This window comes from Necator americanus, chromosome X (genome assembly GCF_031761385.1).
Source record: "Necator americanus strain Aroian chromosome X, whole genome shotgun sequence".
NCBI classification, from domain to species: Eukaryota; Metazoa; Nematoda; class Chromadorea; order Rhabditida; family Ancylostomatidae; genus Necator; species Necator americanus.
Window position 1 is genome coordinate 11,644,571 of NC_087376.1, and position 16,345 is coordinate 11,660,915.

The 16,345-nt window shown below is 41.4% G+C and overlaps 7 protein-coding genes across 9 annotated transcripts in view; 5 read left to right on the forward strand and 2 right to left on the reverse strand.

Moving 5' to 3' along the window:
- Nucleotides 1–290: 290 nt before the first annotated feature.
- Nucleotides 291–803, forward strand: RB195_022455 (uncharacterized protein; the record flags this gene model as incomplete). The annotated part of the gene is made up of 1 exon (XM_064209584.1): nucleotides 291–803. One exon carries the CDS (start codon nucleotides 291–293, stop codon nucleotides 801–803), a length of 513 nt encoding a protein of 170 aa, XP_064065465.1.
- Nucleotides 804–1,285: 482 nt separating this feature from the next.
- RB195_022456 (uncharacterized protein) lies at nucleotides 1,286–1,633 on the reverse strand (the record flags this gene model as incomplete). Of its 2 annotated transcripts, none has more annotated exons than XM_064209585.1 (1): nucleotides 1,286–1,633. In XM_064209585.1, one exon carries the CDS (start codon nucleotides 1,631–1,633, stop codon nucleotides 1,286–1,288), a length of 348 nt encoding a protein of 115 aa, XP_064065466.1. The 2 variants fall into 2 exon arrangements, with proteins under 2 accessions (XP_064065466.1, XP_064065467.1); XM_064209586.1 differs by having other exon boundaries at nucleotides 1,286–1,627.
- Nucleotides 1,634–3,610: 1,977 nt separating this feature from the next.
- RB195_022457 (uncharacterized protein) lies at nucleotides 3,611–4,228 on the forward strand (the record flags this gene model as incomplete). The annotated part of the gene is made up of 1 exon (XM_064209587.1): nucleotides 3,611–4,228. One exon carries the CDS (start codon nucleotides 3,611–3,613, stop codon nucleotides 4,226–4,228), a length of 618 nt encoding a protein of 205 aa, XP_064065468.1.
- A 101-nt stretch (nucleotides 4,229–4,329) lies between these two features.
- Nucleotides 4,330–6,731, forward strand: RB195_022458 (uncharacterized protein; the record flags this gene model as incomplete). 2 transcript variants are annotated; one of them, XM_064209588.1, is made up of 2 exons in its annotated part: nucleotides 4,330–5,009; nucleotides 5,060–6,731. In XM_064209588.1, 2 exons carry the CDS (start codon nucleotides 4,330–4,332, stop codon nucleotides 6,729–6,731), a joined length of 2,352 nt encoding a protein of 783 aa, XP_064065469.1. The 2 variants fall into 2 exon arrangements, with proteins under 2 accessions (XP_064065469.1, XP_064065470.1); XM_064209589.1 differs by having other exon boundaries at nucleotides 5,001–6,731.
- Nucleotides 6,732–7,744: 1,013 nt separating this feature from the next.
- On the forward strand, nucleotides 7,745–8,335 carry RB195_022459 (uncharacterized protein; the record flags this gene model as incomplete). The annotated part of the gene is made up of 1 exon (XM_064209590.1): nucleotides 7,745–8,335. One exon carries the CDS (start codon nucleotides 7,745–7,747, stop codon nucleotides 8,333–8,335), a length of 591 nt encoding a protein of 196 aa, XP_064065471.1.
- Nucleotides 8,336–8,530: 195 nt separating this feature from the next.
- Nucleotides 8,531–9,340, forward strand: RB195_022460 (uncharacterized protein; the record flags this gene model as incomplete). The annotated part of the gene is made up of 1 exon (XM_064209591.1): nucleotides 8,531–9,340. One exon carries the CDS (start codon nucleotides 8,531–8,533, stop codon nucleotides 9,338–9,340), a length of 810 nt encoding a protein of 269 aa, XP_064065472.1.
- A 6,191-nt stretch (nucleotides 9,341–15,531) lies between these two features.
- Nucleotides 15,532–16,345, reverse strand: part of RB195_022461 (uncharacterized protein) — a gene marked incomplete at both ends in the record, with an annotated part of 50,357 nt that continues 49,543 nt past the window's right edge. Inside the window, one exon of the mRNA XM_064209592.1 lies at nucleotides 15,532–15,713. Coding sequence (XP_064065473.1) covers nucleotides 15,532–15,713 — 182 coding nt within the window. The remainder of the gene's footprint in view (nucleotides 15,714–16,345) is intronic.

Below are 16,345 nucleotides of genomic sequence, written 5' to 3' on the forward strand. Positions count from 1 at the left end.
TTGCGGATGCGAGGTAAGTCTGCTCATCTCTTCCTAATCGTCGTAAAAAAACGATGTGGCAGCCGTTTTTGTTCCTACCAGGTACGTTAGGACCTATCTCCTTGTTCGCACCCCGTTCCCCTCAGCTGCCTATTCATTCGTTTCACTTGAATAGGCTGGTGAGAATACATCACTGATCTTCGACCGCTCTCACTTGGATGCAGCGAGAGCACAAAGGCGGTGTGTTACAACTGAAATCATAAACAATGGCTTTTTGCACGCCGTTTTTAACGACGATTAGGAAGAGATGAATGGAACCACACCGGATTTCGCAATTTATAACCCCATCTCTAACTTTTCCAGCGGATTCCCTCACCACATCAGATTCGTTGTGTGCTGTCTTCAAGCTAAATGCACTCAGACGTTTGAGTTATGCTCTGGGCACGTACGAGCTGAATAAATTGCACAGTTATATGGCGGAAATTACCCAGATAGGAGATACCCAAACCACCAGCTACGTTTATCTGAGTCGGAAATTGAACATGATGAACGACCTGATCCCCGAGCTGGACAGGACGAGACGAGCGGCTTGGGAAGCGTATAGGAACATCGAGGATGTGGTAAAGAAGACTAAGAACACCCAGCTCCGTGGCCACCTTTTCAATACCACCGTACTTCTTGTTTTGACCTATGCCTTGGAAACCTGGGCACTTCGCAAGCAGGAGAACGCGATGAGCGTTATTGAAAGCACAGTTGAGAGAGTGATGCAAGGAGTATCCAGCTTCACGCAGTCCCACGTTATTGAAGTCACGGGTGGGATTTGAAGTTCTCTTCTACATCAGCGATTGAAGGTTAGACACGCTGCTGCGTTTGCCAAGGAAAGTAAAATAAGATGGGCCGGACACGTGATGCGCTTTAACGACAGCCGTTGGACCAGAGCCTTGAGTGACTGGGTTCCACGCGATATTAAGCGCACTACTGGAAGACCGCCGACCCGATGGTCAGATTTCAGTCAAACTCCTTCAAAGTCCTTCAAAGAAAACTATGATGCTCTTTGTGTCCCAGTCGAAAGGAGAAACTATTGGGCGACTCTGGCACGCGATAGAGCTCGGACCTGAAAAAGTTGGCCAACCAGATTTCGACATCTTCACAGCTTGTAAGATTTTTGTCGGAGAAGTTTTGCATCGAGCGAAACAGACAGTAGTCTGCAGTAGCAAGGTCGGGGTTATATGGCGGGTGTGGAAGAACTTGCCAGCCCAGCTCCTCGAGCTTCTACAGCGTCACCTTTGCAACTTACGGTCCATCGTTATCGGTCCGACACACATTTACCCCAACGATTAACCTTGCCGAATCTGTGTCGATGATTTTCAAACGTCATGTGACCACAACCGAAAATTTCAGCAAGTTCTCGCGTAGCTTGACTAGGGTTCGACTCAGCAGCGGTTTTTAATGCATCGTTGTCGATGATTTTAGACTGACGACCACGATTTTCTTGTTGTAAACTTTCGTCACCAGCTCCAAAGCGTTGGAACCAGTTGCAACATTGTCGTTCGCTTATAACATCGTCGCCAAACGCTTTGGACACGTCACGGTGAGGTTCGGCAACAGTCGTGCCCTGTTTAAAGTCACAAAGCAAGCACGTTCGCATGCGCATTGTTTTCATCACTCATTGTCTGGAAACTTTTATTGGTAAAAACAAAACAAAACAGACCGCTCCTATATATCAAACAATGAGCAAAACAACATTCTTTCAGAACAGTATAAGCGTTGGATTAAAATTATTTTATACGTCGAAAAATAAACAGAAAAACAAACAGAAGTTTCTGTCAGGCCAACCTAATAGCATATTTTTCCTCCCATTTTTGGATTTTTCCCAACTAGCAACCAAGAGGAAACAAAGATGCTTGTAGAGGTTAAAATTTGCAGTTAGGCGCTCTCTTTTATGTTCTACGAAAATGCAGCGGATTCATTTGGTTGCGCTAGCGTATTCGTGCAACGAGGAAAACAGCAAGGTTTCAGATGTCTGGGTGCCTGTCAAAATGTATTTGACTTCGAAAGTCCAATAATTTAACTCTTACCTTACAAAAACTCATCCACTCTGACATATATTATGGCAGATGATTAGATATTTGGCAGAGGGTTTTATGATTCTTCTTCCTGGAATCTTGTTTTACTTTCTTCACATTTCTTTATATTCTCCAAAAAGTAAGGAAAAAGCAGGGAAATTTGCTGAAATTCTCAACATTTCCCAACTAACTTTCAAAACGCCCAGAGAGCCTCTAACAACGATAATTTAGCTATTTCCTTTCTTTACAAAACGCTCCCTTAGTAGCTTTTCCAGGTTTTTTCAGCACCATATTATAAATGTTAGTTTAAACATAACAAAACCCGCATCACTCCTGTACTCATTCCCAATCAAATGAGTGTTCGTCGCTAAAATCACTCCCACATTACGTGTAAATGCTTCTACTTTTATTCGCGTGTATTCCATTTATTGTTCATTTTCCCATTTTATTTCTCTTTTAGCTATTCCGTTGATCAATAACCTCTTTGAAAATCTTAATTACTATATGTAATTTTTGATCGTGAGGATCATGTACGACTTTGATGAAAAGACTAAATCAAAGACTCCGAAGGAATTGGATAAAACAACCGTGAGATCGCGAAAAAAAATTCGAGTTTAAATCCAAGGGTACTGGACAATTTTGTGTACAGCATTAATATATACAGATTGAAAAAAAAATCTTCCTACTGTCAAGAAGTTTAAACAGAAAGAAAATCCGAAGGAGTTTCCCGTATGCAATGCTGACACAAGTCAAACGTTTTTTAATAGGTAAACTAACGTGGGCGCAGAAGGATATAGATAACGCTTGCTTTCTCTTTGTAGTTGTATGGGTTAGAACAAAGTAGGGTCTGTCCTGACATTTGTATCAGGACCCGAATTCTGCGTTGTTATGCTATAATTTTGGCGCTGTATCATATATCCATTATACAAACATTCGGCATTGTAAAGAGTTATATTTTGACGGTCATCTTATCAAGATGACCGCCCACGAAGTTTGTTTATTCTACGATTGCTCATTATGGCTAATTTGTTAACGACCGCCCACAACGGGCTCATTATGGTGTTTCATGGCTCCCAGTGAGCACATCGCTTTCGCCTATCAATAACTTCTTAGCCTATCAATATCGCCTTTGCCTATCAATATCGTCTTTGCCTGTCAATATCGTCGTCGCCTATCAATATCGTCTTCTCCTATCAATATATTCTTCGCCTATCAAAAACGTCTTCGCCCATCAATAAATTAGTATACTACTACCACTGAACCACCTGTACTCTAAGGCAACGGCCTTATCGCTTTACTAATAGGGCATAAAGAAGGATCCGTATAAATCCTTCGCGCCATCACATTTTGGTGCATCGGCTAAATTCGATAAAAGCCGAGATCCTCAAACGGATCATAAAGTCCAGCCCACCCTTCGCTGGCAGCAACAAATTCATTGTTGCTTAATAAAGTCCAGCCCACCTTTAGCTGGCAAAAGCAAGCTAATAGCCACTTAAGCATATCTCTCGTGCAGTCTAAGGTCACTGCTTATAGCGTATCAACGCTACGATTGCACTCGCGTCACAATGACACTTGTTTTTCACAAAAGGCCGATATTGCTGAGTGCAAAAACGCTCCAGTCACTACTGGATAAGTACAGTACTTACTCAGAAGAGATAAAACCATCAGGAACAGATGAGGAAAGGTACGAAGAGTATCTCAGTGCCGCAAATTTGCTCTCTGGAAGCATAGAGGCAATCAAAATGAGCAGAAACGCTCATCAGGCATTGATAGATAAGTTGCAAAAAGAATATGAAGAAGCAAGATCTAAGGGAAATAAAAAAGACCTCACAAATGAAGTTGAGGAGATTGAAAATAACACGCAATTCAATGAAAGGATTGCAAAGGCAAACGAAATGGTATATATACTAAGTGCCAGGGTCACAGAAGCACGGAATCACATGGGAAAACTTGCAAGGAAGATGGGAATAACTCATAGAGAGCTCACAAAACAAAAGCCTGCAAGAATAAATGAAACTCACGCAGATCAGCAGACCGCAACAGAGTCAACTGCGACTGAGGAAACCGAAAAAGGTTCTTCACAAAATGACGCCATTTGGCTCTCGGAAGACAATTCAAATTCGGAAAAAGTAGAGAAGACGATGAAGATTTCATATATCGTACTCTCAAACCAAAGCAACTAAGGTTGCCACGATTCTACGGGGACGAAGAAGAGTTCCCTGAATTTTGGGCAATATATGAAACGCTCGTTGACCAAAGTAAGGTTTTAAGTACAGTCGAAAAAATGCTGTTACTTAGAGATAGCCTCAAAGGGAGAGCAGAAACAGCCATAAAAGGCATACAATTGATCCCACAAAATTATAAGTGGATGATTAATGCTTTGAAAAGGAAATACGGTAATAAACCGACTAACAGAGCAAAAATAGTGCAAAAATTAATTAATTTGCCAGCAGCAAAGAATGATGCTGATAGCTGTATGAACACGTTCGACAAAATTCGAATGCTCATGAATCAAATGGTCTCTGCAGGCCAAAATATACCACAAATGCAAGATGCGATGTGGACAGAGAAAATTTTGGAGAAATTTCCTTACACTATAGTGAAAAACGTTCTTGTTATAATTCAAGATCAAGATGAAGTGAAAATAGAAGATGTAATGGATCATCTTGAGAAGGAGATTAATGCAAAAAAGTTTGTAGACGCACGTTTAAAAGGTCGTGTAAAGTTTGAAAACCATCCGAACCGAAGACAATACGGTGTGGATGTTACAGAACCCCCAAAATTGGGAAAAATTTGTCGTTTTTGTGACAACTCAAATCATATATCAGCGAACTGCCGAACAATCAGTGATATTAAATCAAGGCGAAATATGGTGAAAGAAGCCAGACAATGCTGGAAATGTTTCTCAGAAGAAGTTATGACTGTCAGAAACCAAATTGTCCTAAATGAGGCAAAATGCACGATGTAAGCCTTTGCATTTCCACTTCAAATGATGGTAACAGGACAAGATATAGCGCTGGTGACCGATCGCGCAATCAAAGCTTCTCCAATACCGTACCAGTTCCAAGAAATAACACTACTGCTCGGAATCAATACGGCAATGGCCGCAATAATGGTAATGATCGCAACAATCAGCAGACAAATCCTCATACAGCTGATCACAGTACTAACCACTCAGCCGAAGGTTCCGTGTACATTGACAAAAGAAAAGAGCAAGTAATCCTGATGACTGCCGAAGGAAATGTTTGGAATAATAACACCAGACAATTCGAAAAACTCCTGTTTTTCTTTGACACTGGAGCTCAAAAAACCATCATTAGAGAGCAGACCGCAAGGGAATTTGGTCTTCCAACTCAGAAAACCGAAATCTACACAATGTCAGGTATAGGTGGACATACCGAAAAATATCAAACAAACATTGTCCCCCTCAAAATCAGCAATGCCTTTGGCAAGGAGATCCATATGACGATTCAAACCAAGCCAATTATCACTAATGACTTTTCGTCTGTACGTCTCAACGATGCAGATAAACAATACCTCCAAGACAAAGAGATTTGCATAAACAATCCGAGAGTTCGCGGTGAACATCAAAACCCGCAAATATTAGTCGGTCTAGATAACTATTACGACCTCGTAAACACAGTTGACACTATAACTTTGCCATCTGGATTACGCATTGCGCGTACGGTATTCGGACCAACGGTACACGGCAAAGGGTCAATCAATTCGCAGCAAGAAGCGACAACGATAACACATGGCCTCAGCCTCGTTCAAGAACAGAATGAATCAGAAATTCTACAGAAGTTGTTCGAACTAGATGGTTTAGGAATATCATCAGAAGAATGTACTAAGAACGAAAACACATTCGAGTACTTCAAAAGCTATTCGAAATCAATATCGTTTGAAAACGGCGTTGTAACCGTACCCTTTCCCTTGAAAGATAATGTCATCGACCTAACGGATAATTACGGAATAGCGTACCGTCGATTGATTTCGTTACAAAGACAACTATCAAATAATATCCACCAACGTGAGTGGTATAACAAAATAATGAACGATTATATCCAAAACGAAGTTGTCGAATTAGTCCACGGACAAAATAAAAATTCGGCCGGCACTTACTACATGCCACATTCCGGAGTTTGGAAGCCAGAAGAGGCAAAACCATTGAGGATAGTATTTGATGCTTCCTCTAAGAGAGTCGGACAGCTTTCGCTGAATGATGTGATCTACACAGGAGAATCCTTCGTGAACAAAATTCATGATGTTCCAGTTGCAAGTAGAACCAGTGGAATTATTCTTTTATGCGATATTGAAGCGGCTTTCACGCAAATTAGACTAGTGGAAGATCATAAAGATTTGTGTCGGTTTTTATGGCTGAAAGACATGAATAAGCCTCCAAATCGAGACAACATAGCAGAATACAGATTCAATCGTTTGCATTTCGGTAACACCTCGGCACCAAGTATTCTTAACATGGCCATTCTGGCATATTTAAATCACAAGAATACTCCGTTCTCACTGGAGATTGCAAAAAATATTTATGTAGACAATATTCTCTTATGCGCCACCACCAAAGAGGAAGCACTAGAAAAATATACTGCTTCAAAGAATATTTTCGGCATGAATTTACGAGAATATATTTCAAACTCTGCTGAAGTTAACAGAGCTATTCCAAGAGGATAGAGCGCCCACAGACAACATAAAACTTCTTGGTGTCAAATATGACACCAAATCGGACGAATTTGTGATGAAGTGTGAGTTACAATTCCACAAAAAGAAAAACTAACCAAACGCGATATTGTAAGCCAAATAAACTCGATCTATGATCCCGTAGGCCTCGCAAGCCCACTGATTGTCAAACTGAAGTCTCTAATGAGAGAAATTTATGATACAGGGATAGAATGGAAACAATACGTTCCGCAAGCGCTGTGTATTAAATGGAATTCGGTAATACAAGAGTAAACAATGCATGTATAAGAGTCAGTCGATCATTGCTACGTTCTCCCACGCCTCACACCTCAAGAATTTCCTTATGGGTGTTTTGTGACGCCAGCGAAATGGCAATATCGACATGCGCATATCTGAGGTGCGAAAACACTAATGAGATCACTTCATTGATTAGTGGAAAGAGCAAGCTAACACCAAAAAAGATCCAGCAAACTATACCACGCTTGGAATTGTTGGCTATCTTAATAGGACTGCGAATGGCGAAAACCATTCTTGATTCAATAAACATTGAAATTATTTCCGTAAATGTCGCCAGTGATAGCGAAATAGCACCAGTGGATTAGGTCCTCACGCAAACTTCCGATATTCGTGACTAATCAGAAGGATCGCATTTTGAGATTGAAGACTCAAATCGAAGTCAAATCCATCCCAGTACATCTATTTCATGTTCCAACACATCATAATCCAGCAGACGTTGGAACTCGAGGCACAACGGCAAGCCTCATCAGTAATCATGATTGGGTGAGAGGACCCAGATGGCTAGAGCACGACCAGCAAACTTGGCTTATTCGATCCATAGATAACCTCAGCTGTGATCAGTTTTACGAAGAAATAGAGGACAATCAACATGTGAATGTTGAAACCACAAACGAGTCAGCGGAATCATCCCGTTTAATAGATCTAGCTCGTTTCTCTCGCTACAAAACAGCTCTTCGAACATTCTCAGTTGTTGGAAAATTGCTGAGTAAATGGGTGAAACGGTGCAATTACACCAGGTCAACATCGATTACGCTAAACGTACTCTCTCTCTCTATACAAATGAAGATGTCATTGCTGCGGAGGATATGGAGATCTCTGAGAAACTCATCTTAGCAGCTATTCACGAAAACATCAACGTGCAAAAATTGCAGAAACGATTCCCAAATCAGAAGATTATCAGAGACGAAAAAGGTATCATTCGATACAAGTCACGCATTCAGAATACCAATTTGCCATATGACACAAAAATGCCAATTTTCATCCCGAATTACTCGGAACTAGCCAGGCTAATCATTCATGACCTACATTATGAAAACGCACACTGTGGCAAAGAACAGACATTAGTGCTGGCAAGACAACGATTTTGGATTCCCCAGCCATCTAGAGTGATCAAGAAATATCTGCGTACATGCATTACGTGTAAGAAATGCCACGGATTGCCATATGGAGCACCAGAGATGCCACCATTACCAACAGATCGGCTAATAATAACCAAACCCTTTGCAAATGTTGGATGCAACTATATGGGACCATTTGAGTCAAACGTCAAACAGAAAATGTACGTCTGTTTATTCACATGACTCACTACCAGGGCTGTGCACCTTGAAGTGGTCGAAAATTTGTCAGCGGGTGCATTTTTAAGCAGCTTCATCCGTTTTATATCTCGAAGAGGTGTTCCAAAACTCATCCGAACTGATTGCGGAACGAATTTTAAATTGGGATCAAAAGTGATTGAAAATTTGTTCCTAGAAAATGATGAAAATGGTTGCTCCGTGATGAGCTACAGTGCCTCAGAAGGCATAAAGTGGATTTTCAATCCACCTGCTTCACCATGGATGGGAGGCGCATGGGAAAGAATGGTTGGCTCCGTGAAAAGATGCTTTCAAAAAAGCATTGGACGTAAAAAATTGTCATTTGAACAAATGACTACAGTAATTTCAAGAATTGAAGCGATAATTAACACTCGCCCGTTGACAAAAGTCAGTGCAACGGATCTTGATGAAATACCAATAAGACCTATCGATTTCCTACAAGGAAATCTAAAGTACTCTCTTCCAAGCACGCAGTTACAGTGCGGTAATGGCGATACAGTATATGATCCCGAGTTGCTTCAGACAGTTGCGCAAGCACAGGAAGCATTAATGTTTTCGGAAACGATCGCTACAGTATTTTGGGAGCGATGGAACAAAGAGTATCTTACATCCTTGAGAGATAACCAGAGAGTGCTACTAAAACAACCGCGGCATGTGACAAATACACCGCAAATTGGAGAAATTGTACTTATTGAGCAAGAATTTCTTCCACGTGGTAACTGGATGTACGGCAAAGTACTAGAAACAGTACCAAGTCAGGATGGTCATGTAATATCAGCGAAACTCCTTACGCCAAACAAAAGAGTTATCCAAGGGCCATTCAACAAGTTATATCCGTTGGAAATACGTAGTTTGGTTGAAGACCACTTTCCAGAACTTGTGAGAAACTGCATTGCAGGAGAGCAGGAGATACAACAGCAAGGAAGAGCGGATTCAGCAGAACTGTCTTACTGTAGAACTCGCCCAGCCACACAGTCGAGAACACGTGCTTAAAAATTTATCCAAAAATTTAAAAGAAGTCTTGAGCGAAGCCCTGCTTCTTGAAGTAGACAGGTATCCACATATCTTCTGATGGCTATGCTGGCATTATCAACTGCATGTCCTGTGATAGCACATGAGAACAACTCAATAAAGTGCAACGGAGAGTAGAAATAATGCCTCCTACATCAAGATTTGAGCTGTGCATCAAAACAGTCTGCAGAATTATATCTGAATTATGTCTAACGCATCGAAAACATTTATATTTGAATAGGGAAAGTCTTCATAAGATTAAAATAGCACGATTACGTTGCGGTCTGAAAGTGAGAGCGCAATGGTTTTCTCGACTATGCAGTGCGAACCGCCGGACTTTTGCGAGAAATCTGCCTCTCTGATGAACAAAGACCTTATAGATAATCTTCACTGTTGGCCACTTGGAGCTATAATCACTCTAACAATGTTGGTTTACTCTTCGATCGTTAGCATCATGTTGCTCATGTGGTTAGTTAAGTGCGCACGAAATGCAAAAAGAAAAGGATTTCCAAGTTCCACTTGGAAGAAGAAACAGTTCCAGTGAGAACATTCGACCCGCATCTGATATATCAATATATGGTCGAAATCGCATGATTTGCTTTCGGGTAAATATGAAAACACAGCAAACATGTCAATGTCCGCATGATTCACTTCCAAATTTGAGAAAACAAGTATACCAATACGCACCCCGTTCACTTCCCCCGAAATCTTCGGCGATGGCAAAGAAATCTATGCGCTCTTCAGTGAAGGAGAAATCATTCCAGCTATAGAAAGCTATCAAGTTGCTTATTGGTGACACCGAGTACATAATCAATCAAACATATGAGATCTCGGTTATAGGGGTCAAAGGGTGCTGCAGCTGTAGCAAAGATGCAAGAATTGAATTCCTTTGCAGATGATCAATAAACTCTTGGGTTACAATACAGTGCGAGAATCACGTCTTTCCCATTGACTGTTTTCCAACAAACACTCCTGTGCAAGTTCTTTTAGACTTCGAGTATTCTTTAGTGTCACAAGTGTGTCACACATCATGTGATGGAAAGAATGTTACCAATCTACCTGATCTAAATCCATTAGCGAATACCATAGAAATGCACTGGTTCTTACGGCTTGCGCTACATTGGTTGTAGCCACCAGTTTGACTTATTAATTTGGGGCAACAATAGTGTTATTAGTGGTCAAAATAATGCTGTCGTTAACACTCAGCATAATCAAATTCGTTCGTAGAATCGTATGTTTGTTACAGAATCAGGGAATTAGCAAGGTCACTGCGTGGAAGAATGCAAATACATGGCAATAATCTAGCTCATCATAACAAGCACATTTAAAAATTAAAAAAAAAAACTCAAAAAAAAGTGTTCTTCTCATTAGTAAGCCTGTCCACCGAAGGCCGCACATTGGAAAGATAAAATATGGCAGCTTCAAAGGAGAACAACTGTGGATACTGTGGTCTTCGTAGTGCTCATAGTTGGTTCTCAGACTCAGATACTAACTGACGGGACTGGACCGATATTGTAACCCAATATCCTACGATCTTTGTCATTCATTACTGGGTTCAATTATCTTCATGTTTAATTCTTAATGTGTGGCCGAGAATGTTCTGATATTAGGATCAAGATCCAAATTCTGTAAAGTTATACTACCTTTTGTGTACTGTCTCGGCATTCTAAAGACCTATATTTTGAGCGGCATCTTATCAAAATCACCGCCCGCGAAGCTTGCTTCTTGACAGCCGTCCACAAAGGTCAGTCCTGTTTTTGTGGTTCCTAGTGAGCACTCTACAATCGCTTGACTTCTAGTAAACATTTACAGCACTTGACCGCTTGCACACTAAGACATAAGTCGAATCGCTCTATGTATGGTAGGGTCAAAACGACATGAAGCACGGTGTAGTTGCGTTCCGTAAGCAATCTTTAGTAACAACTCTCCATTTCGTGACGCTGAACTGCCGGACATTCAAGCTGAAGGTACTCGGATCACTCGGTGTCGACAGACAATTTACGCGAGATGTCAATTCTCGCAGGCTGTGGAACATTGAGAAATGAATGGATTCCGTAGGAGCTCTCGTTGTAGATCGAGAAAGTTTGGCAGAGCCATGTTTGAGAATGACACGATTCGGCAAAAATGTGGTTAACCGCCTAAAGTGATAATAGTATCGCACCAATTAAGTCAAGTGAGTCAATTTGTATATGTGAGCAAATGGATAAATACATTACATACACGTATACACATGCAAAAACAGTTAATCATCCATTACATTACACACCTAAATATATACCACATACATGTAGGCCGTAGATTGTCTGTAGCGATCTTGTTTGAGCTGACAGTCATTTGAGTGGGCTTTACCTTGCGTACGAGCAATATAACTTGCATTTTTATATCTGAGACGGTCTAAAAGTGCCTGTATGATGTGCCGTCACTTATCCAGAAGGTTAGTAAGCGTTGATAATTGTGCTGTACCGCTCTTAACACCGCCATCGTCATCTCAGGAGCCTTGTCGCTCCTTTTGCGCTAAGAAAAAAAGTTGCACGGTGACAGGAATTGATTGAAACTTTGTATAAAGTAGAGTTGTTTAACAAGTTAAATGTAGATAAGTGAAATGCCGTTCAGAAATTAGAATGAGTTGATGAAAAAATGAATTTCCCTGTTCTCAATCGTTAGATGGAGGCCACCAATTCATCCATAGGCTTACAATAGGTGATTAAAGAAGGAATTCCATTTTGCGTTGTTATACAACAATCAATCCTTCACATTTTTCGGTTTCAACGGATTTCCTTCTGCGCAACTAGCTAAGTGAAGTTGATATCCAATGCCTAACACACCGCTAAGAATGAATCACAAGCATTGTACCTAAAGATGCATTTCGAAGACACAAAGATGTCTATTCGCCACTCATAAACCTACCCGATCATATTGATTTTATGCATAGAATAGATAAAAGTTGAATGATAAAACGGTAGAACGAATGTAGAAGGTAGAAATGAGCTTATTGAATCACATGAAGTTTTATTTAGTAAAAGACAAGTGTAAGCAAGTATTAACTACTAAAATACTATTAACTACTATTAACTACTGAAATATCTAATATGCGCTTTATGTAAACGCTGTATGTTCATTAAAATTTAGCAAAACATTGATCTAAACAGTTCTTTTTTCAGTTCCCTAAGACACCCGGCAGCAAAATTTATTTTTCATTGGCGTTCAAAGTAGCTACTCAAAATTCATTCAATTCTAGAATTTTATCACATAGCGCTGGGTGTGGAGCTCCTCAAAGTTCAATATAGGTTATGAGTTCAATATAGGTCATGATAATAGCATATCACACTTTGATATGGGTATGACATATTTTTGAGTTGGATAGAAGGATTTGTTTCCTCTTCTTAGTCTCCGTTGAAGGCATCACCCCACAAATCTGAGGTGGTACGGATTTCAGGTGGAGTATTCGTATACGGCATAGTAGATTATGGAGAGAGAAGTAATTCCGTCTATTTCTTCCTAATTGCCGTAAAAAAATGGCCCGGAAGATGCGGCATGTGCATAAGGCTGGCGCACTCCAATCGAACTCGTTGTGGAAAATAGCGCGCCGGAACGCTCGAAACCGTATCTTCCGGGCCATGTTTTACGGCAATTAGGAGGAAATGGACAGAAATCTCTTTCTCTTCATAATCTACGATCCCGTATACGAATACTCCACCTGAAATCCGTACCACCTCAGATTCATGGGGTGATGCCTTTAGCTGATAATAAGTGCTTGATCTGCCTTATTCGTACGCCACAACCTGCTGCGTCAATTCGGTTTGCACTTCTCTCCTCTGGTTGCCTTCCCATTTTTTATCGCTCATCGCTTTTTCATCGCTTTCAGTTTTCATCGCTCGCGGAAGTCGCGTGCAGCGTTTGTTCGAGGGGAAAAGGAGACGGGTCTGATGGTCCCAGGTGGACTTTCTAAATGGTGCAGCAGCAGCCGTAATTACGCAGAGAAGTGCGGCGCTGCAGACATCTTCCGGCGGTCAGCCGATTTTCGCAGGTATCTTTTGTCCCACATCCACGTTCTATGAGTCAAAACTCTCATCACATCGTCCAGTTTACCGCGAGGTACAACCTGACATGTAAAGCACCAAAGGTGGACATAAAACGTTTGGCGCTAAACATCAACTCCTTCACGCTCATCTGTCACTCACTGTCAAATAAATTTCATCAAACCACTTTGTTCAAACTATTGCGATAGGTCTGTAATGAGTGGTAGAAACAAAGGTGTCTTCGATCCCTTCTGAACAGACCTACATGGTGGTTCAGTGAATTATTTATTGGAGATCCAGAAATAAAGAAATTGTACGTGTAGAAAGTCTAAAAAACCACGTTCTCACGCGATTAATCGGTGTCGATAACAATGTCGACCCTCCATTTGTACTGCAAGAAGAACTCGTCATAGACCGTCCCGTCGTCAATCTCGAAGACTACACCATCTAATACGGTGATGAAGATGAGAAGAAAGTAAGGTGTGCGGTGACAGTGAAGAACGAGTACAAAACTTGGTAGATGAGTTTCGCCCAACGTCGCCCAGATGCACCTTTGAAAGACTGTTGGATCGGAGATGAGTCAAACCCTGGATCGTAAGAGCCCACATACTACATGAACCACTAAACGCTGCAACAAAGAGTCCTTCTATGATGATTTCAACTCACTGATTGATGAGATATTCCTGCTGTAAGTGATTGTTGTTAGGATAGATGCGAATGCGATTAAAACAACGATTTGATGTGTTTGGAAAAAGGCACTACTGTGGAAGTATATACCAAAAAACGACAAACGTCCGTTGCCCAAATGCCCTATGAGAATAGACTGCTTCATTATCGCTTCTTAGGGAAGAATCACCAACACCAGCAACTCACGTGGCAAATCTCAGCCTTTCACACGCCTGAAGAATGGAAAAAAGAAAAAAAAGTGGCTACAAAGGTTGCCACATTAGATTCATATATGAAAATTTGATGCTTATTGCACTGAATTCGTGCCACTTGATTGCCATTGAAGATTCACCTTCTATCCTTCCAGAGGATAAAGAATAAAGTGCACAGCGTTAATCAATACCTATGGGGGATTCCCCTACGCGTTCAACTTCACTTCAGAATCGTTTGAGGCTTATGAACGCAAAATAAGGCTTACAGTGATTTGCGGTGACTAGGCGATGTGCCAACCACATAAGCCTGCTACCAAGCGAACCCGAAGGTATGAAAGGCTAAGTTGGCACTAGGGCGGCTTCGAATCAACAATAGATTGTACAGAAGAACATGGACTTCATACATCTGGTCCCTTAAACCATTGTAATGACCGCTTACACGTTCATAAAAACCTACGATTCTAAGTTGGAGACGAATGCGCTCACGTAACAAAGAATTGATAAACACTGAGCATTTTACAAAGAAGTACGGCTTGATTCTCACAAGACTAGTTCTTTTGCCACTTCCGGATGAAGGCTCAGAGACTCTATGGATGCACAACCATCGACGAGTGTATTCAATTAGTCTGACGCGCTGCGTCTTCGACGAAAACGGGGACTCGCACCCTGTCTCTTTGCCTGCCCCGACTTATGGGATTGCGTTATCGATGGCTTTCGTGGTGTTTCTTGAAGTTCTGATCTTTTGCAGGTAGTTACGAACCCTACCTATACAAATTAAAATCTCAGAATGGACATCTTGACAGCAAAATTTATTACGGCAACAAAGATTTTACTACACTATGACGTATTGCGGCCAGGTATACAAGTCAGACTATTACATGACACGTGGTGGCTCTGCTTCCACTAAACGTAATGAGAAATTTAAGTATACGCTTTAGGAACAATATAACCCGTACCGTTATGTGGCAAAACCTTCCCATATATTGCAAAAAAGTGTAGCACCCACGCCGCTTTGTCCAGAATACTCCGATATCTGTATGTAGTGTTTGCTGCATTGCAGGAAATATGCACCAAGTACATCACCTACTGCTGCGATGCTAATGGAAAGAAAGTAGGAAGCTGCGCAATGGAGTGAGTACAACAACCTAGTGAAGTTCGGATAAGCGTCGCCAAGATGCACCTTTGTATGACTGCGGGATCCCACAGGACTCAAACTCTAAGTCGTAGGTGCTCACGTCCTTATGGAAACCGCTGACGACCATAACAAGGAGGTCTTTTATGATGAACTCAGCACGTTGATATCCAAGTTACCAAGCCAGCAGGTGGCAATTGCCTGATTTGATGCGGATGCAAAGATTAGATTCACAACAATCCGACATGCTTGGAAAGGGATATTATTCCACGAAGCAAACAACGGATAACGGAAGTCGTCTGGTAGACCTTTGCAAGCAGACAAGCCTCAATATTGCTTTCACATTTAAGATGAATAATCGAAGTCATTAGCATTACGTGGTAAGGGCCAACATCTTTAATCCCTGAAGTGCAGCGCAAGAGGAAAATAAGGATGAAGGATAAAGTTTCTGGTGTTAATCAATCCGCTTGGGATGCGCCCCCACGTTCACTTCCATTCAGAATCGTTTGAGGTTTACGAACGTGTAACTGGCCTATACAATAACTTGCGGTGGCTAGCCGATGTGTCAAGTCAGTCTTTTTATCCTCCCAGACAAGTCTGATACCAATTTATCGACCCCGGAGGGATGAAAGGCTTGGTGAGCACTAGGGCGGATTCGAACCTCCGATCGATCGTGCAGGAAGCGGAACCTCTAACTGCTGCACCACACCCGCCCCGGGAGATAATAACTCTCAAAATTCAGCTCTACTACGTTCCGAGAATCATTCCTCAGTAGTATATCCAAAAACTTAGAATTGCTTGGGGCATTGCATTCGACTCCGGCCCCCGTGCAGTTCCTTACAGCTTCAAAATACAATCCCACAGGAGAACCCAAGGTGTTTCCCCCAGAACAAAAATCGACATGGCAGTTCTGAAAAGTGCAGAACTACGTCCCCCTTGTTTATGTTTTATTACGGAC